At 39.2% G+C, this 15,711-nt stretch overlaps 2 protein-coding genes across 2 annotated transcripts; both read left to right on the forward strand.

Moving 5' to 3' along the window:
- Positions 1–5,644: 5,644 nt before the first annotated feature.
- On the forward strand, positions 5,645–9,018 carry LOC141433186 (zinc finger matrin-type protein 2-like). The gene is made up of 3 exons (XM_074095109.1): positions 5,645–5,978; positions 7,136–7,377; positions 8,742–9,018. The coding sequence occupies exons 1-3, from the start codon at positions 5,864–5,866 to the stop codon at positions 8,979–8,981; spliced, it is 597 nt and encodes a 198-aa protein (XP_073951210.1). The 5' UTR covers positions 5,645–5,863; the 3' UTR covers positions 8,982–9,018.
- A 3,094-nt stretch (positions 9,019–12,112) lies between these two features.
- LOC141433187 (uncharacterized) lies at positions 12,113–15,341 on the forward strand. The gene is made up of 3 exons (XM_074095110.1): positions 12,113–12,225; positions 13,878–13,905; positions 14,661–15,341. Exons 1-3 carry the CDS (start codon positions 12,145–12,147, stop codon positions 14,831–14,833), a joined length of 282 nt encoding a protein of 93 aa, XP_073951211.1. The 5' UTR covers positions 12,113–12,144; the 3' UTR covers positions 14,834–15,341.
- Positions 15,342–15,711: the final 370 nt, after the last annotated feature.

Consider the following 15,711-nt stretch of genomic DNA (forward strand, 5'->3'; position numbering starts at 1 on the left):
TTACGATGTTCGCTAAAGTCACATCGTAACTCACGTCACTCACCTTTTTTGAACCCTGTTATACAACTGTTGAATAAAATTCTATTATGCAGTCAGGTATTTTGTTTGATTTTACGGTGGCCCTAAATGCTTCATAATTATTTTGACTTCATACCAACACGTGTTCCTAAGAAAATGGGACTTGACAGACAGAAGAAACAGAAGGACGTTCAAGTCATGTTATATACTTAAGGCTTCCTCTTTTTGTACTGAAGTACGAAATCCTAAAATTGCAAGCTTGTATAAAACACTTCTAGATCCACTTGAAACCGAGCATTTGTCATCATCTTGCTTTCATTATTTAGGTATCTGGCAATAAATACACAAAATAATCCATCACGCAAACATTGTCGCGATAAATGGCGCCAAATGTATCCCGCACTCACCTCGGGAGTCATAACATTGCAAAGGCATATAAAACGTCATAAAACTATTTATCAAGAGCTATATACGGCATGATAGATAACTGCTATTCCAATGGCAAAAAGGGCGAAATGTAGTTTTTCGTCATAATAATGTTATAGCCGCGCCATGTGTCACGGTCGGCGCGCTCGTTCGCCTCACGACGCCACTTCGTCAAGCTTCTTGTCCCAAATCACGTCGCATTAGCCCATGCTTGTCTATGAGGGTTGTTATATTTTACTCTGACAAATATGCTTTTTCTGTTATCCCATATATTGTCTTGGTAAACAAACGCGGATTTATTCAGCCTGAAACAATAGCATTATGTTCCCAAATTTCTACGCGGTGGGGACTGTCGGTGTAGGTGCCCTATGCGATTATTCGAACGTTTTCAGAGGAGAATGGTTTTTTCTCGGTCCGTTGTTCAGGGGGTTACTACGAAATTTGAAAATAGAAGTTCGTATCGTACCTACCGTCCCTCTCACTCTTGTATAAATTAATATTAGCGTCAGCGCTGAAGCGGGACGACAAGATGACGAAGTTCGAATTTTGCACTTCGTAGTAAGTCCATAATAGGGCCTGCCCGGCGGAATGTTGAATTGCAATGCGATGAGAGGTCTTTTACAGATCAATGATCAATGTATAATGACGGGCTGAACCTTATTGCAAGTGTCTATTAGTATGAGAGTAGGTACTACTAATGCTAAAACAAAGTCCATACATGATCATGGTCATCACTGCTGTGAAGCCTCGATAGAACACGATACCATTCTTATCTGAATGCCTCTAACAGCTTCGCAGCGTGGCCTTAGGGGGTGGCGAACAGGGAAATCGCCCGGGACCTCGCTCTTGCAGGGGCCTCGAGCAACAACCCAAGCAAATTAAAAAAAAAGTGTTTACTATATTTTCGCATCACATACTTTCACGGAGGACAAAGGGCCTCGCAAAGACTTGCCGCCCGGAGCCTCGCAAAGAGCAAGGCCGCCGCTGTTAGTTATATAGTTTAATTTGAAAAATGTTACATACCTGTACAATTTAGTATGATACGCTATTGAGTAAAAAAGACTAGAATTTCACTAATCAAATGGCTTGAATTAATGTGTTCTGCGAATACTAACATAACTGGCACTCTTGTATATACAGTCACCAGCATTCATATCTGCTACAGCGGATCGTAGAAAAATATCTGACACGTCCTTCCGGCCCTAGAAATAGAGTCGTATCAGATATTTATGCACGCTTGTTGTGTCATATACTGGTGCTGGTGACTGTACCTAATTATAGGCATTGATTACGTACTTATTATATGTGTTCAATTTGTTTTTTGGTGATTAGTAAAAAGTTTTGATGCGCGAATATATTTTTGATGGTGGTAAATTATTTATTCTAACACAGTTTCAATTCAAATTGCACACCCATTAGCATTAAAGTACAGTCAAGTGCAAAAAATAAGTATCTATTCGAACCACTCAAAATTTTGTTACTACGGCCTTATTGCGTCGGAATAAGAGTCTATGATACTTATTTTTGAAACTTTGAATAAGTTCATATTTTACACTTGACTATACCTACCTACTCTTAACTACAAGCAACAAAAAGGAAAAAATTAAGTATGTTTAGTACCAAATAGTACCTTAACTTTTCAGCACCTGGCGCCAACAAGTCTGTAGGTACGTAGTTACAGAATGGCGGCTTGATTTGAGTATTTGAAGTTCAACGCGGTACGGCATTAAACGAGAAATTTCACAACTCATTGTTGCTCAGCGAAAGTTGCCGCGTTAGTTAACTATGAACAGCTGTTATATCGAATTTAATTGGAGTAGTTGTAGGCTGAAACGTGTAATAACTTCTGTAATCGTGAGTGAGAACTTTAACGTGACAATAAGTTTATTAGTGTTATACCTTCAGTCCCTTACTTACTCCTAGACCAGGCCCCTGTACCACAAAAATTACAAGTACTACAAATCGACATAATTGTTAACATTCTCAAACAAAAAAGTGACAATTATGTGGAATTTTAGCACTTGTAACATTTGTGGTACAGGGGCCGCTGTCAGCAACGCATGGCCGGTGGGCTTCCTCCTTACGACTTGCAACTGTTTTGTTTGTAAATGATGAGACACATTAGGTATGTCGAATAATTAGGTAGGTATATATTACATACACTAAGCCGTGGTGGCCTAGTGGTTTGCCCTATGGCCTCTCAAGCAGAGGATCGTGGGTTCAAACCCCAGCTCGCACCCCTAAGTTTATCGAAATTCATATGCGAAATTACATTTGAAATTTACCCCGAGCTTTTTCGGTGAAGGAACTTGCACAAACCTGCGAAGCAATTCAATGGTGCGTGTAAAGTTCCCTATCCGCGCTGGGCCCGCGTGGGAACTACGGCCCAAGCCCAGCCGCCAAAGGACGCCTGTGCCCAGCAGTAGGACGTATATAGGCTGGGATGATGATGATGATGGGACTATAATTATGAACAGGTGTTGCCCGCCTCTGCCTCATTTGGCTACTAAGTATGTCGCCCTTACCGGTTAAAAGGTTACCGGCAGCTGTTACTTGGTGCCTAGGTATTACTAGTACTTATTCCGTGTTTCTATAAGAGAATATTTCTTCGAAATTCACCACATGGAGGATAGCAATTTAATACCTAAAACAAATTCCATTTTAAATGTGTCAAACGGTAGGTACTAATACGCCATTACACATGTTATCGGTAACAATGTAAGATATTGTGAAGGGGTTAGTCTTTATCAATCACGCTTAAACGCCTGTAGTTTTACGAGCAATAAAACATCGAATCACGTTTAAATATCTTATGCGACGCTAGCGCCTTAATAAAACTACAATAAAATGTATAATAAACCGTTTTAGTCTATTTTATTCTTCTCTACCAAACGAAATGGAATCCACCTTTGTATGTCAAGAAACCTTGAGTCTTAAGCTTCATTGAAAGAATTTACCTTCCCACGTCAAAGGCAATAGGCAGTTCTTAGCATTCGAGTGAAAGAGCTTATTTCAAGTCAGAGGAGGTCCTCGATCGATTGTATACCGGACTAATGAAGTATAAATGCGACATTTTTACCGTGTACCTACCAAAAAACTGAAACAACGGCTGAACATGCGTTGAAATATGTCTGTTCATAGAAAAGTAACTTTTTTGATATGTCTAAGTTCTTATTAACAGGTCCGTCGACCTTTACTTATTGTAACATTAATGCTGATTAAAATGTTATTCTATTTCTATTTTAAAAGGTTGACAATGATACTACTAATCATATTCATATTACATAAGGTACCTATAGGTAACGGGTTCGTTTGTGGTTCAATCACTCGTAAACTAGGTAGGTACAGCACAGCACGTACGTACCTATGTGGATGTTGAATAATCTGGTTCTGTAAAAATGCTCTGAAGGTTTAGGTCGGTACGTTCGTTTTCATTCGATACTTATGTAACTAAATGGACGATCAAACTTTGTTCGATGTTTGTAAAATCTGGAAACGAGTCAAATTTAGCTGCATCGATATTTCATCCCTAATATAAGTAACTATTGCAAATATCATCAAAATCGTTAGAGGCGATTTCGAGACCTCAAAACACATATGTAATAATACCTAAACATGTATAGGTACGCATACGGCTAAATAGAGCTTCCTTTTTAGGGAGAAGTTCGTGTTTGTGCACACTGCCTACTACCTACCTACGTATTATATTATGTTTTACCTTGTTATGTGCAAAAAAGAAGTACTTAAACATTGCTTTAAATAGGTACATATTAATTATACCTACTTACTACTACTACTAATCAAGGAATATCGTGAATGCAAAACGTATACCATAAGTGACTATTTTTACATTTTAAATTTACCATGTACTTTTCAGACAACTAAAACATCGTGAGGAAAGCTGTATATACCTGCGAAACACCAGAGTCTAGTGACTAGACCACCGCGAGAACTAAGTACAGCCCAAATCCTTTCATTCTGAGAGGAGGCCTGTGGCCTGTGGCCCGTACCGGGGTCATTTACTTATAGGTTGGAGATAGCTTTTTCTTTTCAAAAATTCATATTATTTTTAAGATTCAATAGAGATGTGATAGTAAAAAAAAACATGAAAAGATAGCTAAATCTACACACAAAACCAACACCAAAAACTACTCAGATGTGAAGGGACAGGCTTTAAATCTCGGCGCACATTATCAAAATTTAATAAATAGAGATAGTCACTTGGAGTGCAACGCAATAATATGGGCACCGCATGAGCAGAAATACAATAAGATGGTGGAGAGGGTTCAGAACAAGTATTTAAGATACTTGTATCTTCGGTATTATGGGGTGTATCCTTTCTCTATCTTGCTCAACAGGGCCCCGCTAACTCGGCCCATACATACGCTGAACAAAATTGCCGACAGATTTGTCTGTGTTTTGAGTGAATTCACAAAGGTAGCACTATCTGTTATATGTTACAAGAATAATTAATTACTTATATATTGAAGCAAGAATTTAATATTTATGTTGGAACTTCTCTGTCGCATTAGGTCAAGCCTGTAATGATAGATGTAAGTGTGTGTACAATAAATAAATAAAATAAATGTTTCTATAGGGCTTGTTCCCTTTGGCTTTCCTTTGGGGATTAACAAAAAAACGTGTGTCTTTGGTGTTGTCACTGTGTTGCCAATTTAGCAACTTTGGGCGAGAACTAACGACTTTTGCTTAAGTTTTAGCGAACCAAAAAAAGTTTTGACGACAAAAACAGTTTAGCGACTTATCTGGTGACTTTTGGAATACAAATTTAAACAGTTCTAGGAGGACCAATAATGGATACATTTTTTGTCAACTTGACGACGACGACGAGAATTATACAGTGCCAAGAGATCTATATGGATAGCGACAAACGTGCCTACGCACCAAATTCAAACTTTATTTAATCAAAGCTCCATTTGTTTATGCTCTAGTTTTAGCTATTTAGAAGAAAAAAACAAATCGATTTCAGCGAATTCGGAAATCTTCTAATTTGTTGTTTTTTCTTCGTATCCCAACCTTTCAGGTCACCAGCGGCCTCTTGTGTCTCAGACAAAATCCTGAGTCCGCTCGCTCCTGGAGCAATTAATTTTATCGACGTTCTAGCGACTTTTGATTTTGAGTTTAGCGACTCGAGTTTCTAGGAGTTGGCAACATTGGTACTGGTTGTCAGTATGTCTTTGCTGACTGACATGACGGTGACAGTGACACTTTAAGAATTTAATTAATTCCTTACGTTCCTTACTCTATGATTAATTCAATTCAATTGAATGGTGTTATTTTATTGTTAACGCAGACACGGAAATGTTTTTAGTTGTGATATCAATTCATAACAAACTCATTTAGACCTTCTTAAGTATTGTAAACGGTAGATATATTTTGACAGTTCAAAAACACATCCAAGATGAGTACAAGGCCTGAAGACCACCGTAGAAAATGGGATAAAGATGAGTTTGAAAAGATCGCAGCAGAGAGATTGAAGGCAGAACTAGAAGAAGATGAGCGCTCAAAGAAGAAAGGTAAGCAGATTTCATTAAACTATATTTATCTGTCCCGTACAGTGGGACCAAATAGCTTGATCTGGAACGATCTTGCTCTCTAGCTTATTCGTAATAAAGGCTAAACCTGAATATATCTATCTACATCTATCAAGGGTAGGGTTGCCAGGTCCTCAAACGTAATAGCCGGAGAGACCAGCCAGTTTGGCCGGACTTTTGGGAATAAAGGCCGGACGCTCCATCATTAAGGACCAGCCCGAAGCTTCGGACGCGTCAAAAAAATAATTTATATTTTCGTTATAAATGGTAGCTTATGTACTTCCCAGAGTTATAAACTCTATACCAAATTTCATCTTAATCGGTTCAGTAGTTTAAGCGTGAAGAAGTAACAGGCAGACAGACAGACTGAGTTACTTTTGCATTTATAACATTAAGTAGGGATTTTGTGTCTTAGTATACCTAAATGACAAAAATTGTAATGTCTTTGGTTATTATCATTTTTATTTTTATGAACTTATAGTCACTGGTCAGTTGTTAAAAGCCTAACAAAAGCCGGACAGGCCGGAAACAATTAATTAATTAATTTGGCCGGAAAAGCATTGAAAAAGCCTAACTATGTCCCTAATCAAGGGATCCCGTGGATGGACTTTTTGTTATTACCATCAGTTTACAGAGAGAAAGAAAGAATAAATTTATTTACCTCAATTCGGCACAACATAAATAAATAAAATTACAGCTAAAAAACAGACAATCTTATATATTAGGCACCAAGAAAGAAAATAAAATAAACATTGTGCCGATAGAAGTAAAAAGGCCCATACTCAGTGTATTGCTACAGCAAGCCGCAGCGCTGGTTTTCAGTATGACCCTTAGAGCTATATAGAATGTTTTTAACATCCATCACTTAGTAGCATCAGATCCTATAATTTCATTAACATTACATAATTATACAAAATAGTACAATACAAAAGATGGCCAACCACTTTTTTGGGTAATTTTAGATATACATATATTAATACAGTGCTTATCTAATTATTATTCTAATGAAGGTGATCAAAACGAGCAAAATATTATGTATAATTAGTTACACGACAATGCGACGCGCGGGGCTTTCCAGGGTTAACAAAGTACAATAATAGTCATTAGCATAATTATAATATTTTTTTAATTATTTCCAGCCCCACCTGTGAAGCGAGAGTTGCTGAAGCAGAGGGAATATAAAGTAGATTTAGACTCCAAGTTAGGCAAGAGTGTGGTCATCACCAAGAACACCCCCACCTCACAGTCTGGGGGTTACTATTGCAATGTGTGCGACTGTGTTGTCAAGGACTCCATCAACTTTCTTGACCACATCAATGGCAAGAAGCATCAAAGAAATCTTGGCATGTCCATGAAGATTGAGAGAAGTTCTTTGGATCAGGTAATTGGATCATTAAAATTAGAATCCAAAGCAAGGTAACCGTCTGATTTCTAGAGTAAGCAAGTTGCTGTAGAATGACTGTTCACACACTAAAACAGTAGTTCCCAAACTTATTTTCTCGTGGACCACTTTCAAAATTTTACTGTTTCGGTGGACCCCCTGCTGCTACATTTCTACCACATTCTTAAAGTCGCCAAAAAATAAAAATTGTGTCGCTTCTGAGTTCTGTCCAGTCGCTTGCCCTATTAAAATATTATCTGCTTAGTTAGGTACTTAAAACAATGAAGGTAGGCCCTTATAAAAACTATGCTTAATTTGGCTCTTTACTATCAAAAGCAGATAAATTTTCGTGGACCCCATTAACATCTTATGGACCCCATTTTTGTTCACGCGTACGTAGACCCCCAGCAAGTCTCCCGTGGACCCTGGGGTCCACCTGGACCACTTTGGGAATCACTGCACTAAAACCTCCTGCAATTTTCTTTGATATTCTCATATTTTATATCAGCTATTACCTGCTACTTGTTCTGGGAGAAATTTCACTATCACTATTCTGCGGGAACTCTGCAATATACCTGTGATAAAAAGTATGAGGTTGGAGATACTAACCGCATTACATCAAGATTGATTCAAGAATTTTACCTTGCAAAGTAGAACAATCTTTACATTTAAAAAATCTTAGTTAAACATCTGTTAAACACCTTTGTCATTATCTGCCTAGAAAAACAGGGCTGCCCTGCTTTGTACATTCAACACATGTATTATTTTTAAGCACCACTCTTTGTTGGTAGCTTTGGCCACCTGTTGGGGGCAATTATACTGTCAGTACCTAAATTAATTAATTAATTACTGATACTCTGAAGCCGTGGTGGCCGAGTGGTTTGATATATGGCCTCTCAAGCAGAGGGTCGTGGGTTCAAACCCCGGCTCGCACCTCTGAGTTTTTCGGAATTCATGTGCGGAATTACATTTGAAATTTACCACGAGCTTTACGGTGAAGGAAAACATCGTGAGGAAACCTGCACAAACCTGCGAAGCAATTCAATGGTATGTGTGAAGTTCCCAATACGCACTGGGCCCGCGTGGGAACTACTGCCCAAGCCCTCTCTTTCTGAGGGGAGGCCTGTGCCCTGCAGTGGGACGTATATAGACTGGGATGATGACTCTGAAGAGAGGAGGATGTCACCATAAAACACAAGGGTGTAGGTATTAACTCAAAATAATACCTCATTTTATTCAGTCCCTGGAAGGTCTAAATTGAAATGATGAATTATTTTGAGTTAATATCTCTTGGTCTAGAAATGCGATATGTAGATAAAAAGAAAGTGAAAATGTTTACAAATATATCTTTCTTTCTACTTCAGGTTAAAGCAAGATTCGCAACCAACAAACGCAAGTTAGAGGAAAGAATCCGGGAGTATGAACTGGACAGTCGGCTACGGGAAGCGGCTGAGGAGGAGGCGCGTGTCAAGGAGCTCCGCCGCGAGCGTCGCCGCGACAAGAAGCGCAAGCTCCAGGAGACCGAGGAGCCCGAGGACGCTCCGGCGCAGTCCGAACTCGCGCAAATCATGGGCTTCTCCGGCTTTGGGGGAACTAAAAAATAACTGTAGCTCTAGCTTTAATTAAATGGTGTAAGTTAATTATTATTGTTTGATTTGACTACTATGACCTTATGGCTACCTAAAGATATAAAATAAATAGATAAATCTATATTCAAGTTGGAACGAAAAAATTTAAAAACCAAAAACCAGTCCCAAAGTCAGCAAAACTTGTGTTATGGGTACTAGGCAGAGGCGGCGCTAGGCTTAGGCGACGTGGGCCGCCGCCCACGGCCTCGCAGTCTGAGGGGCCTCGCGCCTCGAAAGTCTCACTTTTTTTTGCTCATTTAAACACCTGTCAGCTAATGTGGTGTGCCATCATAGGGCCTCGCGAAATTTCTCTTGCCCACGACAAATTTCGGTCGTACGCCGCCACTGGTGCTAGGATAAACATACTTAAATAGATAAAATACATATTATACACACAAGACTCGAGAAGAAACATTCATTTTATATAAATATCTGCCCAGGGATCAAACCCATCACTAAAAGCAGTTCGTTTTAGCATGTGGAAAATGTAATCCTGCCCTGCAATTACGACTATTACTACTCACACTCTACTTTGGTTTTAAGACTATTACTATACCACTACGATTATATTCTGTAATAATATTTCCAAAATAATATCAGGAAGCACCAAGGTGGGCAAGTAATTTTTCAGATATTTTTTTGAAATTCTAACCCTTCCAATATCATTCATGAAAATAATATACCCAAAATTGTTTTTATCTATTGTTCTTCATTCTTATAAATAGTTTACATACATACAAAACAAACAGACGGCATGTACCCTTGAACCTGAAGTAGCCTGGATGGGCACGAAAATCGCATGTGTAATTACGTGTTAGTTCCGCTAACGATGACTTTACTTAATCCCACTCGCATTCTATCCCCGGCGTCCCATTGTGCGCGTGCTTTCATGCGGCACAACACGATGAATCGACAAGGTCGCCCAATAAAAACGACATGCAAAGGTAAGGGTGGCTTTCCACTGTAGGTTCTAGAGATGCGTCGAACGTGGGCTGGGTTTTACACTTATAAATTAATCACACTTGTTAACTGTTAAATTCATGTGTTTTAATTGAATATCTGGCATTTAATTTGACATTGTAAATTCTATCGAAAACACAAACTGAGACATGGATGCACAGAAAAAGAGACCAGCACTGGGAATCGAACCCGGTCCTCGGCAATCCGTGCTGCGTGCTATACTATAACCCCTACACCACTGCTGGACAGGAATTTAGACACAATTTTTTCCTATGCATACATATCTCAGGTTGCTTATTTCTACTATGCTACTAAGCAGCAGCAACCAACCAAATAAATAAGCAACCTGAGATATAGGAAAAAATCGTGCCTAGATTCCTGTCCAGCAGTGGTGTAGGGGTTATCGTTAATGTGTGTTATGTTGTGTTGATGTTAATGTGTATACGTACACTTGAAAGGTAAAGGTAGGATTCGGTGAACTATATTTGCACAGCTATATATCTGTAATTAACTGTAACCTGAATTCCACACAATAAATGATTATTATTATGATAGGTGGATCAAGATCATAGGCGTATAAAGGGTGAGGGGGGGGGGCCGTGCCCACCCCAGTATTGTCCAGAGCTAACCCCAGGATGTTTAGGCTACCAATTCGAAATTCTATAATACTGACATCTTCACACAAAAATCATGTATGTCAGGGGCCATAGCCCTAGATACGCCAATTATACTTCAACCCACGCAAGGTTTGGACCTCATAATCAATCATTGTATAATGTGGTATAATGTACCTAATTGTATGGATAATGGTAATTGGTTTTCGTTAATTTATATTGTGTACGTAGGTATGTTTAACAGAAAATACATAAAACCTAACAGATTTAAAAACTGATAAACGGGCACGCGGTGTAAGTGCCTATCAGCCTCTCAAAGGGCCGGCAACCTTTGATACCCCTCGTGTTGGCAGGTGTCCCATGAGCGGCGGTGACTGCTTCCCATCAGGTGACCCGCATGCTCGTTTTCCCCTTATAGCCCTATAAAAAAAAGTAATCACCGCCGCTTATGGACACCTAAACTACCATTGGAATTGCATTTGTGTTGCCGGCCTTACAAAAAGTGGTACACTCGCTTTTTAAAGCCAACAATGATGCAGAAAAACGGGAAAACAAGAGAAGTACTGTACAAGGGCAAATTTATCCCTTAGAGAGATCTCTTCCAGTTAACCTTTATGCGATTGACAGGACATCTAAAACAAGAGGGGACACGCAATAAGAAGTTAAAAGGAGGAAAGATTTGTAAAAAAATACAAATTATCCTCGCACAGCTCTGGTGGTGTGCCGCCCTAACTACGTGGACAATGTTGGTATTGTAAGGTTACAGGGTAGGTCTAAGTCAATCCATGGAGTGGAACGCTTTGCTTTTGTTATTTTATTAGATAGGTACCTACCTATGCATGTGAACTGATTTTGTGAAAGGAGACCTGTGCAAAGCAGTGGGACGTATACCTACTTATGGAGTGAAATGATGATGAATTTGATGCACTTACCAACGGTCAACATATCCGACCTCTGGCCAACTAAATAACTGAAAACCAGAAAATACTTTGCTCAAAATCGAGATTAGAATCGATTAGGTACCTATACTTACACGTTTTAAAATAGGTTCTGTTTGTGTTTTTAAATCCCTTTTTTATTGTGCCCAGTCTAAAAGTTACAACTGCAACAGGCGCCAAATTTCGATAATTTAATATTGGCCGTTTTGCTGTCAATGTATGATTTAATTATGAGTGTAGAGTTAGAAATGAAGTAGAATTACTGACTTAGCAAAACACGCGAATATCTTTTAAAATAATGAAGATATTCAAAAATAAATGCAATCTACTGACTTAAAATGAAAAAAATATTTTTGGGGTGTCTGAAGTTTTCAGTGATTTAATCAACACCTTTGTATATGATCTTTGACTCTTGCCAAAAACATATCCTAATTTTGCCGAATAAGGAAAGATGTCATACTTAATAGGTAAGCACTTAAAAGTACCGACAATAGTAATAGCCGTGCTGCCTGTATATTCACGGTAGACTATGATTTTCCGCTACAATCGAGCGGCTGAAACCACGCCCTTGTATAAAACGCAAGTTCACAGTCATGGAGATTTAATGTGGTAATTGCCTTTGACGACATGAGATCCATCCATCTGCACCTCGCGTCGGTCGTAGTTTTACTTGCAATATGTTTTACTATATTTACCAGTGGATATCAAGTGAGTACCGACGAAATGTGGCTCAGGAATACCTACCTAAACCTTGAAATACAGGTTTCGTATCACTCATTTTAGGATTATCCGGTATAGATAAATAGCAACTGCACCTCGCAGTTTAACATATAGGTACACCTGTCATGTCAATTACGAAATTACATATAAAATTTACCATTTACTTTTGGGTGAGTGAAAATATCGGGAGGTATCCCGCATACACCTGCAAAACAGTTCAATAATGTGTGGGTGGGTTAAGTTCGTATCATTACACCCGTTGGAACTATAGACCAAGCCTTCACATTTGGAGTGGCCAGTAGTGAAACGTATACGGCTAGAGACCGATGTTGTCAAAATAAGCTTGAAATTACTTCATCTAAAAGGTAGAGTGCGGTCAGAGGCGAGCGGTACTAGGATAGACATAGGCGAGGTGGGCCATAGCCAGCCTAAGGTCTACCGTTTTTTTGCTCATTTAAAAATCCGTCATCTAATGTGTGGTGTGCCATCATAGGGCCGCGGAGCTATCTTGCCCGCACCAAATTTTATTAGGTCCTCCGCCGCCACTGGGTGGGTTTAACCTCTACGAGTACCAATTGGTTGCAAACAAAAGGAATCTATTTAATTACGTAGGTACCTAATCTAATCATGGTTACAGATTTATCTAGTTTATCATCATCATCATCATCCCAGCCTATATACGTCCCACTGCTGGGCACAGGCCTCCTCTCAGAACAAGAGGGCTTGGGCCTTAGTTCCCACGCGGGCCCAGTGCGGATTGGGGACTTCACACGTACCATTGAATTGCTTCGCAGGTTTGTGCAGGTTTCCTCACGATGTTTTCCTTCACCGAAAAGCTCGTGGTAAATTTCAAATGTAATTCCGCACATGAATTTCGAAAAACTCAGAGGTGCGAGCCGGGGTTTGAACCCACGACCCTCTGCTTGAGAGGCGATAGGTCAAACCACTAGGCCACCACGGCTTATATCTAGTTTATAGCATTTTGAAAATCCAAAATTGCCATGATACTTTGATGAAAAGGTAGCGTATGGCTCACTAAGAGCTTGTGCACACTAGGGTTTTTGCCGGCGGTTTCTCGGCGGAGCGGGAACGCGGCGAGCACGCTGCGGTATCTCCGCGATTATCCACCGCCTGCGTGCCGTCGCGTTGACGCGGCGATTAAGCCACGTACGGTCATATACGGTCCGCGTCACGCTAGCGGCAAATAATCGCGGAGGTAGCGCAGAGTGCTCGCCGCATGCACGTCGCGTTCCCGCCGCTTAGAAACCGCCGGCAAAAACGCTAGTGTGCACAAGCTCTTAAAATTACCTACTGCAGGGATAGAGTCGATTAATCGGACTAGTAGCCATAATCAAGGTTTAGCTTCTGATATACGACTTACTGCTAGCAGCCGCTACTTCCAATTAATTCCAGAGCCTACGATATTTGTCTTAACATAACAATGCAGCCGTGGACTGTTTTATCGACAAAATTTTGTAGGTACAGTCAAGTGCAAAAATAAGTATCTATTCGAACCACTCAAAAATATGTTACTACGGCCTTATTGCGTCGGAATAAGTCGTTACTTATTTTTGAAACTTTGAATAAGTTCATATTTTTACACTTGACTGTACAATAAATGATGAAAAACTTGTTTTCAGATTGCCGTTCGTGACGCGTTATATCAGAGTAAGTTGCGTGGAACACAAGTCATATTAAGTATATAGGTACTTAAGTCAGCATCAAAAGTAGCTGTACACTTTTGTACTTTGTCGCTTTACAGCCACATAGGTACTAAACGCCATGCAAGATTGTCAATGTGTCAATGCGACAAAGTAAAAAAGTGATCTACTACTTTTGATGCTGACTGTACTCTACTCGTACGGTCAAGGGCATAAATATATATATACGTTATCAAGACGTCAAAAATATCTACCTATACCCACGCCTTTATGCCACTAAACATAAAGTCGATGTATACATATTTTGACACTATGGCTGTATATATATTTTTGCATTCGACTGTACCTACTTACGGCATGTTCTGAGTTTCAACTGTATTATAAATTAAAAATACGTTAGGTATCAACAAACTACCTACATGAAAACATTTGTGCTATCACTTAACGAGTTCGTAGTCGGTACTAAAAGCAGGTTAACAGTATAATTCGTCGATAAAATCTGTGCATATTTTTTGTACTGTCTTCATATGTCGTACAGAGGCTCAGCAAACAATATTTTTTTAAAAATACCAATAGGTACTACGTGAGACCGCGCTTGCACATGGGGCGAGGTGCGGGGCGACGCGAGGGAATCACATTCAATTAAACAAACAGATTTCCGACGCTTTATAAGTAGTTGAACTATGCCTGCCGCCTACACATACCTAATCCGTATATTTCTATACAAAAGAGCAAACTCTTTGTATTGCTTGTGATTTCCAGATGATGTGCAACAGTTAGAATCATTGGTCCGTGAAAAACGTCAAATGGAAACGTTTGAGGACAATGAGTTCAGCGCGCCGCAACAAGCTCCAGAAGAGTCCGGCTTTTGGGACAGAGTCATAAGCGTAGCACTTAAACTGTTCAGCAAATTTGTGGAATGGTTAAACACATAGGTGATAACTGTAGCATAGAAATGCTGTTTGTTGACACCTCTTGTAAATGAATAATTTTACATGAATCAAATACAATTTAATTATGAGTAAATTCATTATTTTAATCAATGATAAGCACATTACTAACTGCTGTACTCAAAGAAGTCAATATTTCCTGATTTAGAAGTGGTTAGTGGCCATTTTCTTACACTTGTCCCATAAGGAGCAGCTTTTACTGGTTGGGTGGTTTACTTCCTGTTTCAACCTCTGTAAAATGTGATATTTTAAGATTAAGGGCCTGTTTCACCACTTGTTGACTAACTTTAAATGTCAGATAAAAGTAATGCCATCTTTGTTTATTCGGAAAAAACAAACATCACTGACATCCGTCAGTTAAAATTAGTCGACATGTAGTGAAACAGGCCCTTAATATTTTAGTATAAATTGTAACTGTTTACTAAACTACTTATCGCTGCAATATTTTTATTAAGTACTGATAAAATGAAATTAAACTATTTATGCTCTGAAATATTTTATTTACTTATTTACCTTTATGATTACATGACCTACTAAAAATACTGGATACTCGGGCTTAGTCTTGGACTAAGACTTAACTAGGCTTCAGATGTTGTTCAGATATGTTTAAGGGGTTATAAGATCTTTGTGAGGCCAAATGTCTTAATGTTGACAGTTCGGTATTTTCAGTAGGCCTCGGTAAGACATGGATATGTTTATCAGACATATCAATCCAATCAACAATATTGTGCAAAGCTCCAGTTCTTATGAACGCTCTGCTTGTCAAAGCTGTATCAACAATGCATTTATTTATAATGACAGCCAAAGGTGTGTTGTCTGATATTGCCTTCCCCTCCAATGCATTAGCTATAGAATGATATACA

This window comes from Choristoneura fumiferana, chromosome 12, assembly GCF_025370935.1.
Source record: "Choristoneura fumiferana chromosome 12, NRCan_CFum_1, whole genome shotgun sequence".
NCBI lineage: Eukaryota > Metazoa > Arthropoda > Insecta > Lepidoptera > Tortricidae > Choristoneura > Choristoneura fumiferana.

Coding starts and splice junctions, on each gene's coding strand:
- LOC141433186 (XM_074095109.1), top strand. CDS start 5,864: ATGAGTACAAGGCCTGAAGACCACCGTAGAAAATGGGATAAAGATGAG. Junction 5,979..7,135: donor TGAGCGCTCAAAGAAGAAAG/GTAAGCAGATTT, acceptor AATTATTTCCAG/CCCCACCTGTGAAGCGAGAG. Junction 7,378..8,741: donor AGAGAAGTTCTTTGGATCAG/GTAATTGGATCA, acceptor TTTCTACTTCAG/GTTAAAGCAAGATTCGCAAC.
- LOC141433187 (XM_074095110.1), top strand. CDS start 12,145: ATGAGATCCATCCATCTGCACCTCGCGTCGGTCGTAGTTTTACTTGCA. Junction 12,226..13,877: donor TATTTACCAGTGGATATCAA/GTGAGTACCGAC, acceptor ACTTGTTTTCAG/ATTGCCGTTCGTGACGCGTT. Junction 13,906..14,660: donor TCGTGACGCGTTATATCAGA/GTAAGTTGCGTG, acceptor TGTGATTTCCAG/ATGATGTGCAACAGTTAGAA.